The following is a 21,408-nucleotide window of genomic DNA, read 5'->3' on the forward strand; positions in this document are numbered from 1 at the left end:
ATCAGAAGGTCTCCCCTTACGGCGAAATAACCTGTCTGGCTCCTACCAGGTTAGATATCGATTGCGTCTTACAGCGGGCACATCGCTCGTAATCAAATAGCAAACACATGAGCAGAGGATGAGGGATGCCAACGGACCGACAGAGAGAGAGAGAGAGAGAGAGAGAGAGAGAGAGAGAGAGAGAGAGAGAGAGAGAGAGAGAGAGAGAGAGAGAGAGAGAGAGAGAGAGAGAGAGAGAGAGAGAGAGAGAGAGAGAGAGAGAGAGAGAGAGAGAGAGAGAGAGAGAGAGAGAGAGAGAGAGAGCAAGTAGGAGTGGGATATTGAGAGAGAGAGAAAAAAAAGCAAGGGAGACCGACAGCCCGACAGCCCCGAACAAGCGAGCAGGATCGAGAGAGAGAGAGGGAGAGAGAGAGAGAGAGGGAGAGAGGGAGACACATGAATGAGGCCAAAAGCTTGTGAGTGGCGCCGGGATGCTGCAGCAGTGCTGCATGGTCAACACTGACAACAGATGGAGGCGTGTGGTGGAGCTGGAGGAGGGTGGTGCCGCTCGGCTGGTGGGGGTGGGAGAAGGCGGGAGTGGGGGGAATGACGGGTAAAGCCTGCCATCAGTGAAACTGTCAGTGCAAGCTGCTGGGAAGGCGCAGCATAGTGGAACTCAAGCAGACCGGCTTCCCTCCACCACTTTTCCCGAGCCACAGGCACGAGGTGTGAGCCACGCTAAGAGAGAGCGAAATAACAGGACGTGTATAACGTCATGTTATACGGAATATCATTTCTATTAGGCCGGCCGTGACATATGAAGGCCAGGGACGGTCGGGGTTGTGTGTAATGGCGTTCGCAAGCGATACGCTATCCCGGCACAAGTTCAGCTCCGACATAATCATGGCGGTTACGACTCACCATAAAGGATTTTATTGGTGTGCTGCTAGGAAGTCATGACTGTATCTCAAGAATACACACAGACGCACACACACACACGCGTGTGGCATGATTTATTTTCATCTGGACAGCCTTAGCCACTGAGGCTACGAACTAGCAACGAACTCGGCCCGCGGTTACAGCCACCCAATAAAGCCAGTGAGAGGACACCGGACGGGGAAGCGGCGGGTAACAATGGCGGCGGGCGGGCGGGTAACAATGGTGGGGGAACATATGGTGAGGGACAGAGCAGCGTAAACTGAAAAACAATACAGATAAAGAAGGGGAACCGACCAATGGGCGGGAACGGGGAAAAAAACGCACGCGAGACCATGAGAACAATCAGTCATGTGGTAATGCCTGATGGCATATAAGAGCAGCTCTCCTTGGAGCTTTCCTTCAGCGACGGCCCCCCTGTGACTCTCTCCCCCCGTCCAAACAGATGAGCCCGCAGCTAATGGACTACAACTTGGCACCGGCCAACGCCAAGCCATTAAGACCGTACCACACATGAACCCACAAGGGTGTGTGAGTGTGCGCGCGCATGCCCGCATTTCATTAGAGACCCCCGTTGCGAACACACTGATTATGCAGAAGCCCGCTGTTCAATTAGCGACGTGTTACACAAACTATGAGTGTGTATTTAAATCCATCTCAGAAGCTTGAGTGCGGCTACCGCCGGTTAAACGCGGGAGCGACGACGGTCAACACAATTAAGGCACGTGCAAGGAATATATGAAAACCTCAGAGGTGGCGAGAAAAAATATGGCCTAAAGCATCTCATAAATCCACAAACCGGCCAGGTATTTAAGCACCTCGGGTGGCGAGAGAGAAGGAGTAAATTAGGTTTCCCTCAAGCCTAGCTAGAGGCCGGAGCCCGAGCGGGCCGGGTTTGTAATATCTCTTTCCCAACACGACCACAGACGACGCAGTAGAAACACAGGCTACCCTTCCACTCCTCCTCCTTCTTCTTGATCTGCGACGCACAAGAAAGCTCATCCCCACTCATCCCCCAACACCAGAGCTGGTGCTCCAATATGGAAACCAGCCGATCTACTCATGGTGACGGCTGCTTTCGAAGGCACTCTGAATAGGGGCCAGTAGAGGCCTCCCCACCACCAACCCCCCCCTGATTCCCAAGGGGGGAGAGGGACCGCGAAGACCGGTTAAGCTCCTGACGACCGCTCTGGGATGAGGTCGACAGGCCCCTGGCAGAGTGATGAGTTCCTTGGCGGGGGTGTGGCGTGGGGGCCCGCCTCTCCGGGGGATACATGTGGGGGGGGAAGCGGCCAGGGTACAGTAAGCGCCTTCAGAGCGGCTTCTGTTCCCTCTTTTCATGTGTCACTGCCGCATGCATATTTATGTCTGGCTCGCTGGTTGGTGAGTACAGAGATGACGGGGAGAGAGCAAGAGGAGGAAAACAAAAAGGAAGGTGAGACACGCCGACGTCGCCCTGTCCGCGTCGTTTTGATGGGAATTTGCATTTGCCCTTCAATATTTAGATTTCATTCCGACGTGTCGCCTCTCTTTGTCTAATGATTCATCATAACTTGCCGCACACTTTTCGGTTACAGTAAAAAAAGGGGGGGGGGGGGGGGGGGGGGGACTGTCTCTCTGTGCTGAGCTGGGAGAAAAAGAGCCTAGCAAAATGTTTCCTGTCAAGATGAAACCCGGGAAGGCAGAGACGAGCATTCAACAAAGAAAATAACTGGGGGGGGGGGGACAAATCATGGCAATACATTTTCTACTGGACACCTATCTTGCTTTTAACCCCTTAGGGTCGTGTACAATCACACATTCAATCGCAATAAACTCACATGGCACACAACCCGCGCTTGACCCACAATTCTACAACCCCCCCCCCCCCCTCCCTGCAGCAGTGAAGCCACCTCCCTCCCAGGGAACGAAAGGTGAGACACAGTGGCACCGAATGGCTCGTCATCCTCTGTTCTTCAATAATGCATGGAAATTGTTGGCGCATGAATGACCCCCCTCAGACAGCAGACATGTCGAGGCGTAGGCGAAGGGAGGGGGACAGATGGGATAGATGGGGTAGGAGGCAGAGCACTTTAAGGTGATTAAAAGAGCATGCATTTGTGGGAAAGGTTTCATGCTGACGTCCTGCAGATACATGAAGGCTGCGCCAACACACACACACACACAAACACACACACACAAGTATGAGGTAAAACAAATCAGCCCGGCGGTGACACAGATGGACACTTCAGCGGTATAAATCCATAATGCCCTAGAGGAACGTCAAGTGGGCCCGGTGGCATTGGCCTTATTTAACACATCTCGCTATTGAGCTGGTACTCATTGGGTCATAAACTGCGAGATGCAGCCGCAGCAGGGACAAGGCTGTTTGTTGTGTGTGTGTGTGTTTCTATAATTGGAAGGGAGGGAAGCCACAAAGTTGGCTACCACGCATCAGACAGTTTAATGAACAGAGCCACAGCGGCACCGTCTTCTGTAGTCTGAGTGTCGGGGCAAACATCTTCAAAGCGATGGCTACGCTAAATTCAATTCAAATCCAAGACTGGATTCCACCAGTATGCTATTGAACAGGGATTGAAAGCCAAGTTCTCCTTTAATAGAGTGGTTCCTGGCAAATAGGAGGTCCAGGCCATCTCAAAACAGTGCCTCTAGGTCTAACTCGTATCTGACGGAAGTAGCTCATTACATACAGGAGTTCCAACCCAAAAAACAGGCAACAGCCAAGGCCAAAATTATTACTGACAATGCTGTTGGCAGTATATCAATACAGTGTTCTAGGCTAGGGCATATTCCTCCAAATCATACATGGATGTATGACCGGATTTATGAACTACTTCAAACTGAGCTCTGAGCCAGCAGGCCGAACCAACTGTGCTGCATCAACCACAGGTCTCACTGTTAATGCCATAATATCAATTAAAAGTCCAATTACAAAATAGTCCATTTACAAAATGGTCCAATTACACCGATCATTAATGTGTGAAAGATCGTTTTAAGGAATTCGCTGAAATTAAAATAAATGAAACCAAATTAATAAAGCTTGTTATTCAATTGTATGTAAGAAAAAAAAAGAATGGCGTGATTGGCCTATGCAAGAACATTGCATTGGCCAATCCAGACTTGGCTGCCATGTCTGTGGATCAGTAAAAACGAGAGAACCTTATCAACTATGTATTATCCCTTTTAACACAATGCCAACACCCAAACCGAGGAGTAACCAATCAGGGCTTCCGCTGGGCTTCTTCAGATTAATAATTAATGTACCCTGGTTGGGGGAAGCCACGGTTCTTCCCGTCTAACGGCAGGGGTGGAATCTGAGTGAAACATTATCATTAGTAACACACTCTTCCCCCTACTGCTCGCTAAACAGATCAATCCGATCTTCATGGCTTTACTCGTAATCACACACTTCGTAACAAGCTACTTTTAAAAGGCAGCAGGAGGATAGGGGCGTGTGAGCATGGGTGAGACTCAAGACGCACTTCCCGACATCAGATCCGGAGAAAGAAAATGTATATCTATCCATCTATTTATATCTATATAAATATATTTTCTATATGAAATATTGACGACCCATCCTATCCTTTACAGCTGCGTACATCCAAAGCAGGATTGAAGGGGGGGGGGGAATAATGATTTATATACATGCATACGCACACACATGCAGAGAGTAGCGAGGGATTGAGCTTGTGGTTATGCACACATGCATCTTAGTGGCCATATGGGTTGGATCCATGTGTGACTATATTTGCAGAGAAGCGGGGGAAGAGCTGTCAGGCAGAGAGAGAGAGGCAGAGGCGTAGAGAGGCTGGGGGTATTTTCAGCTCAGGTCCGTCACCGCGTCGGGGATTCACACATTGGTTGAGATCGAGTTCAGAAAGGACAGCGGGTCATGGGGTGTCCGAATGATATGTAAAAGAGTTTGAAATGACATGGCCAGGAGAAAACATGCACCATCTGGACCGAGGAAACCAAGAGCGGAATTAAAAGATGGACGTTTGCACACGATGTTAGCTTACTCCGGTGTCAAGGCGGTCGGGTGAATAGACAGCTTGAGTTGAGCAACAAGGAAAGTTTCCTCCGCTCCAGGTGTACTGCAGGGATTCTGATTTCTGCCAAAGTTTGATGTAGAACGCACTGCTACGGAATACCGATATAGTATATATATAGGACATTAAGAAGGACTCTACCCTGGCTACTAAACTACCTTGCCACGATTGAAAGCCCACTAGCCATGAGCCAAACAGGTTCTTCTTCTTCGGTGGGGAACATTTGGGAAAACAGGCCATCAGAAATCTCAACTCACTCAAGAACATTGCATGAACATTCTGTACTATGCTCTTCATATGCACAATAACTTATATGCACAATAACGTATAATTATCTCTATGCTGCTATTCGGCACTTTTGCACTTTACTATATTGCACCTTTATTTGCACCTCAATAACTACCTCAAAACACTGTGAATATTCTATTCTAATATTCACTGTGAATATGTACTATTTTGTTATTATGTTATATGTTGTGTGGTAAATATATTAACAGCACATAGGGAGTATGGGGAAACAGAATTTCGTTCCTCCCTGTAACTTGTTGCACTGTCGGTCTGACAATAAAGTTCACTTTGACTTTTATTTGGTTATTGAGCTGCACTGAGCGACCGCATTGAGATGCTTACGATCAGAGCAGTGAACCACTGTGGAACCAAGTTGGTAAATATCTCACACAGTATAGATCACAAGCCATATTAAAACCGAACAGAGAAACTTATGTGATAAGAAAACATTGGAGCAAGGCCTCACTGCCAACCCCTTGAAATTGACAGGTCTAACTGTGTCCTCCTCCTCTTTCGCACGCACACGCACACACACACACACACACACACACACACACACACACACACACACACACACACACACACACACGATGTCCAGTGCGGCTCTAGGCTTTATTCTCCGCACACTGCAGAGGGCTTGGTTCATTGGAATCGACTTGGGTTGGTGCCTCCATCTTGTTACATTAATGAGGTATTGATCTGGCCTGCTCCAGTAGGCACAGCTGGTGGGAATGGACTTGAGAGTCAGAGGTCAGCATACTTTGGTGCAGCCGTCTCCCAAGAAATGCAAAGAAAAGTTGCATATCTTTATGATTTTACTAAGCAAGTTGGAAGAAAGTCCAAAATAAATATGCATTCATTTAATTTGTGCGTCAGTTGGAGACGTAATTATGTATTAAGGCAGGATTGCCTGCCTCCGTTTTTTATTCACCAGATCCGAGTTTCATTAGTTGAGTGACTGTTGACAGAGATCATATTTGCTATTTAACAGGAGGAATATTTCTTCCAAATGAATAGCAAATAGTAAAAGCCTAGGAGATTTCCGGACTTTGAAATGCATATGCTACGACGACAGCTCTGAGCCCTAAACAAAGCCAAACCAGTTGGTAAATATTAAAGTTTCTCAGTACACCTTATGAAAGTCTTCCCAAGATGTATGTACTGAAAGGGCATTACTTGGTTGCCTAGACTTCCACACAGATATGAGTAAAAGTTTTCTTCCCATAGGGTACACCCATTAAACATATTTTTTAAGAAATGTTTTGCCAATGTACACAAATACAAATGTATTCACAAAAGTATGCATGAGTGAAAATCCTTCAACCCTTGGAGGGAAATCGAAACTGTGCCCTCAAGTGAACCTGTGCATCATACAACTGCTCAAGGCTCATCTTCTTGAAAACGAAAGTGAAACATAAACGTTCCGTTCCGTGACATGAGTATGATCCTGTAAATGATGTACAGCATGGAAAGAAATGTCACTTAACATGGTAATAAGATTGGCCGAAATGTGGCACACGACAGGATCTTAAATAAATAAAGATGGTGTGCGCTGCAAGGTGTTTTCGATGCAAGAGAGCTAGCTTAGAAAGGGATCACGTACTCGGCTCAAGAGGCGGGAAAATGCAGGCCGCGAGCATCTCGAGATGTCAGGCCCGGTCAAGCCCATCCAAATCCCATTTGGTTGAGAGGATTTTCTCTTTTTTTTGGGAGTAAGAACTATAATTTCAATGTACAAGACGGCAAGACAGTTCTTCACCCTAACCTCCGTCTTGAGGTTGCAGTAGTTTTCAGTGTTTTTCAGATCTATTTGGCTTCGGTAGAAAGCACCTTAAGGTAAACATCGAAACAGCTACTTAGTTTGTGTTGTGTTTTGTGGGGGTGGGGATGGGGTCGGGGAGAATTCAAGGTTCAAACATCAAACTGAAAAAGAAAAATCAGATCATTTCAGGGCACTCCCTATTGTTTTTCTTCACCATTTCCTCCGTCAAGAATGTGACAGCAAAAAACGATTATGCCTCCCCACAAGAGAGACAAGCACAGCCAAAACCTCTTTATGCGTGTTCCGCTGGTGGTTATTAAAAGAAGCAGCCATTCTGACTATAAACCCCTTGTCAGAGATTTCATTACTCCTTCCTCACCGGCTCATGCCTGATGAGAAGACACAGCTTTCCCCCATAAAGCCCATAAGTCCTCTACAGGACATGCCACATGTGAATATGTGTAAGCCAGTATTTATTCAGAGAATGAGATCTTCAAAAGGCCCCCGGGGAACGAAGGAAACACGGAGAGAGAAACCCAGCCTTACGGGGGCTTGGTCACGGCGACACAGGGACTGGGAGCGGTTGTTTATATGAACGCGGGACGGAGGGAGAGAAGGGTCACAATTCGTCTCATGACCTGCTGACAATTAATGAAACGCCAGGATCAATGGATGACCTTGTCCGCGCCGCGGCTACCGCCGCGGTAATGAAGGAGATCAGTCACTTCCCTCACTGCTGGGGCCTTTGGCACACGGTCATGGGTGTGAGTGTGTACGCAGAGTGGCCTGAGCCACCCCGGATGGCTAGACCCATTTCGAGGGGAAAAATTGCCTCTGCATCTCATGTTAATTGCACGTTGTTGTGTGTTCTTGAAAATAAAAAGAGGGAAAAGGGAAGCGTACCGAAAAAAAAGCAATAAAGATAAGACTTATCTCAATTGCAATGTCTTTGTGCAAAAATAAAGCTAAAAAACAAACAGTCTGTGATGAATTTCGATTGGCTGGAAGAACTCGCAGAAGTCGTCGTGGAAACGACACACGGCAACTCAATAAGGGGCGACCGGTTGAGACGGTACCGCCAAGTCTTTCCCCCAACGTGGACGCGGGGAGCGCAGTGTTAAACATCCTCGCGTCAAAGTATCTTTCCCTCTTTCCTTCTTATCAGCTGATTAAAAAAAAGCCAGTGGAGTGACAGCGCCTAGAGTGCCATCTTTTTTTAAAGAGCGATAAGCTCCCCATGCTAATACAGCTGCAAGCGGTGCCCAATGTGTCGACACCCCACCACCCACGTATGATGTGTGCGTGTGCGTGTGTGTGTGTGTGTGTGGGGGGCTCTCTGATGGAAAGGTCCGCCACCCTGCCCCAAGGTCACCTCGATACACACAAAGGCCCGACACGGGCATACACCTGAACGTCGAGACAAAGATAGGCCGCTAATGGGATCTCTACATTTGGCTAGCTCGTGTAATAGGGAGCTCTGGAGTGAGACGTCAGGTCCCGGAAAAAAAAAGAAAAAAGAAAGACATGGTTTTTGACTCGTCAGTGTTCCCCTGCCTGCCTCATTTACAGTCGGGCAGGTTCCACTTCGACCTTCAGTCGAGCGGCATCTGTATCTTTTTTTCTACCCTAATCCTTCAGGGCATATATTAAACCGACGGGTGGATTGAGTTTGACAGAAGATGATGGAGTGATTCATTGGCATCACATGGTGAGAGCTCATTAGGGATTCATTAGGAGTTTAGACAACAAGCCAAGTGCTCTGTGCCATCCCAGTGGCCCACTGCTGTGTGCAGTATAGTTTGAAAAAGAGAGACGCTGGGAATTAAATACTGTGGAACAAAGGCGGATCTCCACAGTGGGACAATCAGATTAGTGTTAGCACTGTATGCGGATAGTATGGGACTTCAAACAGTGCATTTCAAAACACAAGCGCGACGGGAGGGGGAGTGGAGCCGAACGCTTGTCAAAGCCTCGACAATAAATGCTACTAGCTGCCGTATTTGGAAAACAAAGCATGGCTCAACATTTACAGTTTCCATTGGCAACCGGAATTGAGCCACTGTCAATCATTTCCCATGGTCTGATGGCGCCAGTTTGCCGCCATGAGATCAGTGCCGAGGGAGACAAAATAAGACTAGCTGTTTAGAACTGACATTTGGATTTTCTTCACACTGTGAACATGTCCTTTCAAAAGGGGCTGTATACGCTTTTTTCTACGGGGCCTTCATTGTAAATTGTCAGTACAATGAATCTGGAAAGCCTGTTTTGGTTAAAGGTTACAAATGGTGGATATTATCACAGCAATGAAATCAACTCGTATTAGACGGGTAAAAGAACAATCCTTCAGCATTAGATTGTGGGGTTTTTTTTCAACTTGTCAAGGGGTTCAACCTCAGGAAGAGAATTATATTATTCCGGTAATAAAAACAACCAAACTAAAAAAAAAAAATCAGTGTACAGGATGACATTAGGAGGCTCGCGAGTCAACGGATAAAACCAAATGTCTTCTCGAGAAGGTTCTATATCGCGCGCATGTGAACACCATTTGTCTGCGAGGGAGGCCATCAGGAGTGGCATGGGGGGAGAAGTCAGAGGATAGAGAGAGAGAGAGAGACAGAGAGAGAACGAGGGAGGGTTCATAAACCTATTAGGAGCCTCTGGCGGCCATACTTCTCATGGGAACGTGGAACGTGGAACGTTAGCCAGGGGGCGGCGGTCATGTAAGGCGGCAGACAAAAGCCCAGGATGCTTCAGATTTCGAACAATAGAAAGAGAGGAACCTTAAAAGTGATGTTCCATGAATGCCAAATCTCCCCGAGACTCTTGGAGATCCCATGGCTTTAATGAGTTGTTAGCTTGGAGAGAGAGAGAAGAGTAGAAGAAGTGAGAGAAAAAACCCAGTTGGGTTGCATCTCATCTCCAAGCTTAATGAAAGTATGGTATTTAGCATGGCTGAGTGGGACTCGCAGAGTAATTTGACATAATTAAAAAGTCGGTCCGTCTCCATTGGCTTTCCTACGAAGGCTTAATGTGACTCATGTCGCTTAATGTGCCCATCTCACATTCCGGAGCAATGTGAGCATGTCGTTGCGTGCATCATTAAAATCTGGACAAAAAGCTTTTCCATTACCCAGTTTGGCGATACGCACACAATGGAGTCTGGCGCAGACATCGATACGCAGGGGTCTACTACTGTTCAACAATCACCAACCAACACTGGTGCTGATTATACCTTTTTATCTAAACCCAGATGTCTGCTAAGGTCTTCATCATAGAACACACAACCAAAATTCAGCCACATCAATCCTGTAATTTCAGCGCATCTGGTAATGGCCGATAAGAATCAACGAATAGCCCGTTCACAACTGGGAAGCCCAAGCAGGATACACACAAAGCAGACTGGAGATTGTTCTCCATCACGCCAAGATCAAGCCCAGGCCCGAATGCAATTTGGATAGCACAAAGGCATCCATGGCTCATTCAGACTAATCTGGCGCTGGCGGTATCAAGCTGGGTCCGAATGTTTCCGATCAGTTAGAACTTATCAGAACAGGGCAGGCAGATGGCTGACTATTTAGTGTTTACCAGCTTCTGTCGTTAATATAATTGATTAATCAACCGTCACGGTTGGACCGTAAACAAAAAAAACAAAAACTGTGCGTTGCCTGTGGTTTCATTCTCCATCTGCATTGTGGCCTGAGACGGGAAGTCGGCTTTCTTGTGGGAAAAGTCGAAAACCTCACAGACAGCCCGGCTTCAATTCTACTTTAATTAAAAAGGAAGGCTAGGCCAAGCCCACAGTTTTATTTTCTTCAGAAACTTGCCCATGGCAGCCCATGGCAGCTTGCGTGTGTAAATTGTGGTGGCTGGGATATAACTCAACTGAAAACTCACTTGCAAAACAATATATTCTCCATCTCCGTTGACCCAACTGATTAACTCCTTGACAGTCTGTCAGCGGAGGTCTAAAAATATATAGTTGAGGCACATTGTTGGATCTCTCGACGTAATGGAAAAGTGTGCAGTGCCTTTGACACACAGGGGAAAAATGAAGCCACAAACAAAACCTGAAAAACCAGTAAACCAATTATATTATGGACACGGTCGAATTAAAAGCATCTGAGTCACCCAACTATTTAACCAGTCCTGGCATGGTCGTCAGAGCGCTATGCAGAAGACCACTTAGAAAAGTTCATAAGCATTGATGGGCATCTCTCCTTAGCAGTTAGAAGTGCTCCATTCATTCTCTCTCCGTTTCCTTTTATATCACAGACGTCCTTAGGCAGCACTGCTTACCTTCATTGTGCACGCAATAAGGCGATGAGCGATGCTTAATCACTCCAGTGTTGCACTTCAAGGCCATTCCTACCGAGTAGACATGTTCGCCTGTTAAGAGCGAGCGACATCTGTGGTCGTCCACGCTCCCGAGTTAACCGCAGATATTGAAATCCCGGCAGGCGGATTGCAATCGCGTTGCAATCGTAACCCAGCCAATCGTGTGCACTTCTCACGTGTCCAGAAGACAAAGGACTAGGCCTGGTGGTGACGTAAAGGGAGAAGATAATAAATAAATAAAAGAACACAGCCTGTGTTCACACTGATGACGGCTCGTCCCTCTCTCTCCTCATCCCCCCCCCCCCCCCCCCTCCGCTAAAACAATAAAACGAAACGAAAGGCATCATGGTTGATTTTACATTCATTTCACGCTTGGTGCCACAATGTTCCAGCAGGCATCTGTGCCCACAAAATGGCAGCTTATGCCGAGAGCTCACTGGCTCAGGGCTTTTGCAGGGATTTCATTAGCGAGGCCCACAGGGTGTCGGGGAGTGTGACTCAAGATTGTTTTTGCATGGTTGCTGGGAAGCAGCTTGGGGAGAATCTGTGTCCGGTTCTAAAAAGCTAATTACGGTTCCTTTTCAATCCGCGCCCAGATGTGTCTCCTTTCTGGCGTTGACCGCGCGCGTTCGCTAATTAAGGCCAAGAAAATGCATTCGGAGAGGACCCGATAAACATGACAGAGTCAATATACACCTATGAAGTAATCTGAACTGCTGCTTATAACGGAAATCTAACCCTATGGCAGGTATCAATGGGTGAGAAAATAAAAGTGAGAATAGAAGTGGGCCTGGACTGCAAAATAATGGCTTCAGGAACATCATGGCGGCGGTCGAAAAGACTGGTCTGGGAATGGTAGAATTAAAGTAAGAGGTTTCCTGAACCATAGGGTGATCCGGAGGGCCGGATGGATCAAGGGACCGTCCTGCATTGCCGCTTCCCTTTCAGGGGTGTCCGGGTGGGCAACATCTGAGGGGAGAGCAGCCCGCCAGATGGAAAAGGTGCTTAACCCGCAGTTCTGGGTCTGGACTAGTTCTGTCTACAGGCAGTCGATCCCCCCCAACACAACAGGGCAAAGAGAAACCCGGGCGGCCGACTGCAGGGGACGTGTATAACGACGTATGATTTCATGATGAGGCGCGATTTTATCGGGGGACATTGAATTATTAAAAAAGGTAATTTCCTACACGCGGCGACCACATGCATTCCTGCGAAGGGTTGCATTTATATAGTGGTTCCATTTCATTGGCAACGCCTCTGGCCATCCTCCAGAATTCATACCACTGTAGTTACATACATAACTTTCCTTTTCTAGCCATTACGGCCACTCCAATCACTTCACAATGGATGTAAATCTTTCAACCCCCCCCATCGTCCAGGCCAATTGGGACGTCCTTGAATAAAGGATGTCGCTCAAGGGCAAAAAGTCTTTATTTCCCCAGGAGGTACCCCCAGACACCCGCTGACCTGAGATACTGCCGGTTCATTTTAAATGCACACTTAGAATTCACAGGACTTCATAAAATTACAGATAACATTTTTTTCCAAGTATGTGATTACCTAGCTAGGGCTACTTATTCCGGACAAAAGGAGGAAATAATTGAACACAGTGGTTTCCCACAGAGACGGGCACAGTGTGTCATTCAAAAGCATATCGAAACCCTGAACAGCCAATCAAAATAAAGATTGGAAAGATTGGTATTCAACGTGTGTCAACACATAACAATCGGCTATGCCCCGAAACAACTTGCCTTGCCTCCTGTAAACACGCGGTGGTCAACAGAGCACGACACGGACTGTTCGCCCTGTTTGCCCTTTTGTTCCGAGCAGATTCAGGTCATTCTGTTCCCCCCCCCCCCCCCGCATTCACGAATAAATTCTGCGAAAAAAAAATCAGCAGGAGTGTTTATCATCCTCTTTTTTCTTCTCCCCCGCCTCCTCCATTCCCCAAAGAGTCAATTCCCATCAAGGCCCTGACATGAATTGGCTTTCGGAAACAGTGAGAAAAGCTCCCCCATTCACTGCGAAGCTGCGAAGAGGCCAGGCACAGCAACGGTCCACTCTGCATGAATACAGCCCGCTCTGCGGTTGCCCAGGGCCGCCTATTGATTGACATGGAGGACGACACATTATGCACCCGACTCTCATTCTCCGAGCATCGTACTTAAATACAGTTCAACAGTCGAGGAAGGACAATCATGTCGTCTGCCGGCGGTAAAACAAAAATAAATTATAATGATTAAACTAAACGCAAAAACACTTTTGTCTGAAAGATGTTTGCGGCTAATGTACGCGGCTATGCAATTAACTTGAATGCTTACAGGCATCAACGTTAAAATGCACAATTAGCACAATTTAAAAAGAGCACAACAGCCACGGTTACAATGCGCCACACACAATTCAGTTGATTTAGAAACGGCTTCAAATGGTCTCGAGACCGAGAGACTGAGTGGCGTCAATAATAAATGAGGGAATGGCACTACATTTGAACCAGATCCATGTGGCGCTGCACTCAGCTTGAACCCGGGGCCGTGGCCCAGGTAATGGGGCCCAACGCTTACAGTTCCCTCCTCAGGAGGCAGTGACAAGAAGAGTGCCGGCCAGAGTGATGGAATGAGTGAAAAGAGCAAAGAAAAGTAGAAAAAAAAGAAAAATCACACTCCAGACTGAGTGAAAGCCCGAATGAAAGAGTGCGGTTAAGAGTGTAGGGGGAAATAAAAAAAACATTTTTTTTCTTTCTTTTTTTTAAACGTCAAAAATTAGGCGCGCCTCTCTCGAGTTTCACCCATGTGAGAAATAGTCTAGCTCCCCACAACTTTAACCGCGGCTCCCTCTCACAACCAGTCTGACAGATTTCCTCTGTCAACGCAAGAAAGCACTTTGAGAGTCCCCCCCACCCCCCCCCCGTCCCCGTCCCAACACCCACAACTCCCATAGCCCATGGGCTTTATCACCGCATCTCCCGCCGGCACCAGCTCCAGGCATGTACAACTGATGGATGAAGGGAGAGTGGCTAGATGGAGCTGGGTTGCGCACACACACACACACACACACAAAGATGTCAGCAGCTATACAAGGCACAGCTCCACCAATGCTACATCACCGACACCATAAGCGTCAAAGATGTTGGCTATTCAATGCACACCTCAACATACCCTGTAAGGTAAAGGGTGAGACAGATTCTGCACCGTAGGGGGTCAAAGGGCGGTGGCTGGCTATATCAGGAAACACCTCAACTTACCCTGTGAAGTAAAGGCTGGGACTGATGCTGCATGGCCTACACCATAAGGGTCAAAGGCGGTGGCTGTACCAGCCACACCTCGACCTCCCCTGTAGAGTATAGGGTGGAACAGATGCTACATGGACTAGATCATAAGGGTCATAGGCGGTGGGTAGCCCCAGAATGTCCTTGATGCGACAGGAGTCGGCTCAGCCTCAGGTAAGCACCCCGCGCGATGCACTCCATCACTCACGCGGCACTTCTGCTGGGTGCCACGCATCCTGTGTGAAGTGATGCCATATGCTCTGAACCCATAATTGACTTCATATATTACATTAGCCTAATTGGACCAATGTCATGGTGATCCAGGTAAGAGTGGGTTGCCGGTGTCACCAATAAATCACCGGTATTTGCCTAATTAATTAGGCTTCTGGAGCCGGAAGATAACAACTTTCCCCCAGAGCGGCAGAGTTAGTGGCCTGCATCCGTGACACTTGGCTATAAAGATAAAGGCTAGAGCTAATGGCAGGATATACAAGCCGTCTGTTCGCCCTCACAGTGCCCCATCCGCATTAAAAGACAAATGTGACTTTTAACTACAATTGCATTGAAGGAGGCTAAAGCCAGTTCGCTTTTGTAGTTATTTACACAACGGAACTGGCTACAATACCTGGGATACACAAAAAGGAAATGTGTACACTAAAAAGATGACTTATGTTCAATCAAAGCACAAATGGATTGTTTTTTCGGGTCAAGCAAGGAGTGCAATCAAAAGTGCTGTGTTGCATACAAAGATAGCGATGTCACCAGAAATACGGCAGTCAAACTAAGGTCAGGTGAGAACAATATGACAGGACGAACTCAGCTGGTGTTTTCCATCAAAACTTTAATCAGCACCCAACCTTGGATTGATTGTACCAAGATGGGGCCAGCAGTGCAATAAAGGCAGAATATTATTTTCCTAGCAAACAAGACACTTTTTCATCTTGGCCTAGCACCGTGGCAAGACTAATAGCAGTGCAGTAGAAACTCAGACACAACCGCTACCTTACAGTATTTATGGAGGCCAGCAGGGACCGTCATCTCTCAGGGTGCCTTCTCCCCAGGAGAGGGACGGTTTACTCACACAGCGGGGGACTATTCTGTATACTCTCCTGAGAGACAAGTGCCCCCCTGTGTTTGAAGGCTGTAGTGCACCTACAAAAATTAACACACACACACACGCACACAAACACACACACCCAAATTCAACAGTCAACCCAGAGGGATGCTATCATCAAATAAACCGGTGCGGCTATGAATAAAAATAAAACCATGACTCATCTACCTGGACACTTTCATTTGTATTCAAAATTATGTGAAGCCATGAAAGAACAAATATGCAACTAAACTAGATAAGAGAGGGCCAATCAGTTTCTTCCTGAAAACAAAAATCCTTGGATCAATGTGGCTCGATCTCCTCTCAGCATCCATCTCTCGGGAGATCTATTTTAGGCAGGTCTTTGACTTTGTCTGCTCCGAGCAAAATGTCCCCCCCCCCCCGCCAAAAACCTTGTCCAAAGTAAAGCAACAGGGGGGGCCGGGCTCAGCTCGGGCTGCGGAGCTCGGATCCGTCTTGTCCGAGTTACAACCTCGTTTGTTTGCCTTCCCCCAGCCCCCGGGCACCTGCCGCTTGCTGCAGGTGGGCATGTAATTGCCCACCTGCAGTGTGTGTGTGTGCGCTTATGAACACGCGTACGTGTGTTTCTATGCCTTGGCTGCAATGTGTGTATGTGTGGTATTGTGTGTATGTATTTTCCCTTGCCTGTGTGTATGTGCGAGAGCCTGTGCATATGTGGCCTAGCATCTTTGTGTGTGTGTGCGTATGTGGGCTAGTATCTTTGTGGGTGTGTGTGTGTGCGTGCGTGCGTGCGTGCGTGCGTGTGCAGGTCTACACGTGCACACATGTACGCCGATTTGGGTATTTGCGATAGCGCATGTGCGAATCTAGCGTCTCTGTGTTAGCCATTACCCGCGTCTATGATCTAATGCTGCTGTGAAAAGTGCAGATGATGAAGTGAGGGGAGGCACTCTCATTGTCCTCCCTACGTCTCTCTCTCTCTCTCTCTCTCTCTCTCTGTGTCCCTCTCGGCAGTATGTCCGGGCTGTAATCAGCTAAATGTGCTAGGCTGTAAATACTGTGAACTCTGGCCTTTGGCAACGGACTAATAAGAGTGAGTGAGTGAGTCACACTTAGAAAGGGGATTCAAATTTACAGCAGACGCATTGTCCTCGCACATACAAAATGTCACACAGCAGGGGAGAGAGGGAACATTAGGTTCCTCACTCAGAGTTAATGAATGTGTTTGAGTACATCAATGTGTGTTTTTTTTATCAGATGCATGATAGGGGCCCCTCAGAGTTACAAAGCAAGGTTGCCTCAGCCAAACTATGAATCCCAGTCCACACAGCGCCGGGTGGGATATATCAGCGGCTGATCTGATTTGTCAGCCGACAGGGTACCCGCTGAGAATATCAATCTTTCTGCAACTTGGATGATCGGATCTGCCGGTGCTAACGGGAATCCAGAGGCGTGTGGAGCAGAGCGTTACTCCCATGGAAAACGAGCAGCCCATTGAACAACGAGTGCACATCGCTGGCAAGTCTGTAAAAGTTATACGACGGTATGAAGTGATAGCAGGGTTTGTTATGGGTTTCTTCAGATGTGTAACCCTGATGCAACACAATGGACCAGTGTTTGGGATGGGACAACAACGTGCCGGCGTCGGTTTGTGGAGCGATTATGACATGTAGCCGTTGTTCCCGTTCACGTCTGTGTTCAAAGTTCACGACTACCACTCGAATCAACAACGTTCAAAATAAAATCTAATCAAAACTATCTGCGCCATGTTTGTCCTGTTGCTGACTGTGTGTGTGTGTGTGTGTGTGTGTGTGTGTGTGTGTGTGTGTGTGTGTGTGTGTGTGTGTGTGTGTGTGTGTGTGTGTGTCTATCTGTAGTGTGTGAGTCGCTGAAGTGTGTGTGTGTGTGTGTGTGTGTGTGTGTGTGTGTGTGTGTGTGTGTGTGTGTGTCTCTGTAGTGTGTGTGTGTGAGAGAGTCTGTGTGTGTGTGTGTGTCTCTCTGCGTGCACGTATGTCTCTCTGTATGTGCGTGCACGCATGTCTCTAGTCTGTGTGTGCTTGTCTAGGCTGGTCTCTGCAGTATGTGCGTGCGCCTCTCCAGTGCGTGCCTGCATGTGTGTGTACGTGTGTGCGTGTGTGTGTGGAGGATAAGAGCTGGGTGTACTCACTACTGGCACACTGCTTGTCGGCTGCTTCGCCCTGAGTGCTGCTCCCTGCTCGCTCATCTCCCACGGTGCTGTGCTTTCTGGTTGCCACGGCGGCGCCGGGAGCTGCAGTCGGCTGGGCTGGCGTCTGAAAGTCTGCAAACACCACAGAGGATCAGTTACCGACAATGCTTCACGTATATAGGCGCACGCATGCGGCTGCCTGTGCGTGTGTAGAGGCACCGATCAAACACATTGACAGCAAGAAAGTGCCTCCGTGGGTGTATGCGTTTGTGAGTGCGTGTGCTTGTGCGTGTTCAGACGTATAGGAAAACATAGATCGTCGGCTAAGCAAGCTGATAAACACAAGAGTACACGGGATGAGCTCCGATAATTACAGGAAGCACACTTGCCGAGCTACAAAGCCATTATTGACGACCTTCAAACGGAGACCTGGCTGTTTGGAAGCATTGTCCTTAGCTCGCCCCCTTCTGTATAAATCTGAATGACTATAAATGTCTGGTGGAGGTTCAAAACAACACGAACCAGGGAGGGTGAGAGAGAGAGAGAGAGAGCGAGCAGGCGAGCGTCCAGGAAGAAACTGCAGTGGCTGTTAAAACAAGACATTGTCATTGACAAGTCTTTTTATTCCACTTCCTGCCCTGCCTACCAGGATCCGTCGTCACAGACACGGCCCGCCCCGGCAGGTGAACGTAGGGACATGACACTAAGGAGAGTGGACCCGATTGCAGGCCGGGGCTAAATTTATAGTTTCATAAGCAGCGCCGTGAAGAGCTGATGAAATATTCACAGCTTTTTGTTTCCCCGCCTATCCGGCTGCGGCCCCCCGCCTTCTGCAATATTTATTTTACGCTCTGGGCTTTTTCGCCGGCGAAAAGAGTAAATTTAACGTGGCGGGATGACCCCGCGAATACGACCTCTTCCTTGACATGACTTTTCGGGGTGAAGAAAGGATAACACGGGGGACGTGAAAGTGAGTCAGGATTTAATTGGCTGTCAGGGGGTGGTTGGGGTGTAGCTGGTGTAAACACAAAGGGATGAAGCCTCTGCTAATCTCTCTCAATTTAATGATCTACGCAAAACTGGATAATGCATAAACCGAACCGACAAGAGAGGGCAGAGGGATGGCAAGCGTAACACCTGACCGACACTTTGGTTTATGAAGAGACGTGTATGGAATAATGCAGCTCTGCTGTGGCAGTATGTAGGCGCACTGCCCTTCTGCAGTGACAACAAAGGTGCTTTAGGGCACGGCCTTTCCCCACTAACAGCCATGGTCACAGGAGAACGGGGATGATGTGTTATTTTTCTGACGTTTATCGATGCAGATGGTAGTTTTTAATGGTGTCAAAGCCTGTAAGCATCAGTACTTAAAGGATAATAAAGTGTGTTCCATTGTGCCGTGCCTTGTTATGTTGCCTCTATATCAAGCTCTTTCGTAACACTCTTTATAGTAATACTCTTAACAAACATAGTCAGAGAGGGCAGCAGGCATCACGACTGATTATGTGTACGTGATGTCGTGATGATATTGTGCCGTTGTTGCTGTGCTGATGGACAATAGAAATATATAAGAAAGTACATTTGCATAAAAAACAACCACACTGTGTGTCCTGGGGAAATGTCTGGCCCAGAAGCCCTTCCCTTTGGGGATGGCTGCCGCAACAGAAACCTCAGGTGTGTGCGTGTGCATATCTTGCTATAGATATACCGATGGCTTCTACATTTTAAGCAGAGGGCTTATTACGTGGACTCCCGGATTTAGTTGAAAAAAGTTTTTCAGTGTGCTCGTTACTGTTTTCAGAGGAGAGGCAATAAAAAATTTTGAACATAGCTTTATGCCTATGTACACACGATTTCTGAGCATAATTAAATAGCTGCTGATGAAATATGGTGCATCAGCACACTGTTTGTGTGTGTGTTCGCCCGTGTGTGCGGCCGTGTGTGTGTGTGCGTGTATGCATGATGTGCGTGTGTGTGTGTGTTTGCATGTTGATGCTAAGTGATGTGCCTAATATAGATCCCCCATTGAAGTCCACTTTGTGGTGCTTGTAGCGGTGTGGTGTAATGAAGCTGTAAAGCATGTGGTAGACAGCTGAAAAGGCACCAGTGAGAGAACAGAGTGTTTCAAGCTTCTCGCCCTGGCACCACACACACCAAAATAAAACCCTGATTGTTGCATCACGGTGTACTTCCTTGAAGCCCAAGACAAATTATGCTGCACATTCTAAAATAGGCATATTTCCTAAAGTGACGGCCTATAAGAAGTTTGAGAAAAAGAGGTTCAGCAGGGCAACAGAGAAGGTGAATGGAAAGGGAATATTCATATGGATGAATTGATTGCATTATCCATGCAAATGTATGCATATTTCCAAGTCATTTAGTAGACAGTGAGAGTGTCTTTCAGTCCCCTATTGAGATACGTCAATAATGCTCAAAATGGTCCCAGGTAGACATCAGGGTAGACATTACACCTGTGAGTCAAAAACTCCAACCAGTAGACCGCCTCATTAAGGTATCTTCTGGTTTTGAACATGTTTGCATGTCACCTTCGGTCTCCTTCAGAGTAGTCTACACCACTTTGTTAGCTACTAAAACATTACTCAAACAATAGCGTCATCCGTAAAACCCGATGTTTTCGCCAGTCTCCGCCAACCAGTTTGTGAGCGTTCTACTCTGAGCTCTGGTACCGTTTCGTGATGACGGAGCACTTTGACATCTCTGAGCAGGACGCCAGGTCGGCATGCCAACGCCACGGTGGTCGACGTGTGTGTGTGTGGAGCACTGGTCAGTGTGGCTGGCTGGGCCCGAGAAGGTTACGCCGTGGTGTGTGGCGCGTTTCCCATACAACAGCTCTCATTATATACACGCCTACTCAACAACGCAGGCGAGATAAATAATGAACTTTCAGAAATTTGGCACGTGGCGTAACCATGGGGATCCCCAACCCCCCCTCCCCTCCGTCCTGAAACGCCCACGTATTTTTTTATACCTCAGTATTTGATTTTGAGTGGAAACTTGCCCTTTAAGCAAAACTTATTTTTTAGCGACTCTTGTCTTAAACTATGGATGAATTTACCTAATTCATCATTCCAGTCCCGGTTGCCTGTTTTTGTCAACTATTGCAAAAGGTTTCTTATGAGGGTGGTTTAGGGTCCAGCCCGATACGGGGATCAAAACAGGAGGGAATTCAGGGAAAACCACCGGGGATCTTACAAAAAACTGCTGAAAGAAAGTCACTTTTAATTGGCTGCTACGTACGGCGTGATGAATGACTTTGGGTATGGTGGCTAGCGGCAAAGCATGGGGAACTTTTGTGTGGTTAAAGGGGTGTGGGGCAGTAGGGGGGGGGGGGGGGGGGGGGGTCGGGGTGGTCTTACCCCTCTTCTTGCGGGCTTCCTTGATGTCCTCGCACATGCGGTCAAACTCTGGGTCCAGCTCAGAGGCAAATATGGCATGGGCGCTGTCCTTTAGGCTGCTGGCACGGTGTCGTATCACCTTGTCTGGGAGAGGGACAGAGAGAGGGACAGAGAGAGAGACAGAGAGAGAGAGAGG

General features: G+C 47.7%; 1 protein-coding gene across 2 annotated transcripts in view; it reads right to left on the minus strand.

The window, feature by feature from the left end:
* Positions 1 to 21,408, minus strand: part of atad2b (ATPase family AAA domain containing 2B) — a 78,887-nt gene that overhangs the window by 21,296 nt on the left and 36,183 nt on the right. For both annotated transcript variants that reach the window (XM_056580665.1, XM_056580664.1), the window contains 2 exons: positions 21,234 to 21,356; positions 17,857 to 17,988 (listed from right to left, as the gene is read on the minus strand). In XM_056580665.1, coding sequence (XP_056436640.1) covers positions 17,857 to 17,988; positions 21,234 to 21,356 — 255 coding nt within the window. The remainder of the gene's footprint in view (positions 1 to 17,856; positions 17,989 to 21,233; positions 21,357 to 21,408) is intronic.

The sequence above is a fragment of the Gadus chalcogrammus genome, chromosome 21, assembly GCF_026213295.1.
Source record: "Gadus chalcogrammus isolate NIFS_2021 chromosome 21, NIFS_Gcha_1.0, whole genome shotgun sequence".
Classification (NCBI taxonomy): domain Eukaryota; kingdom Metazoa; phylum Chordata; class Actinopteri; order Gadiformes; family Gadidae; genus Gadus; species Gadus chalcogrammus.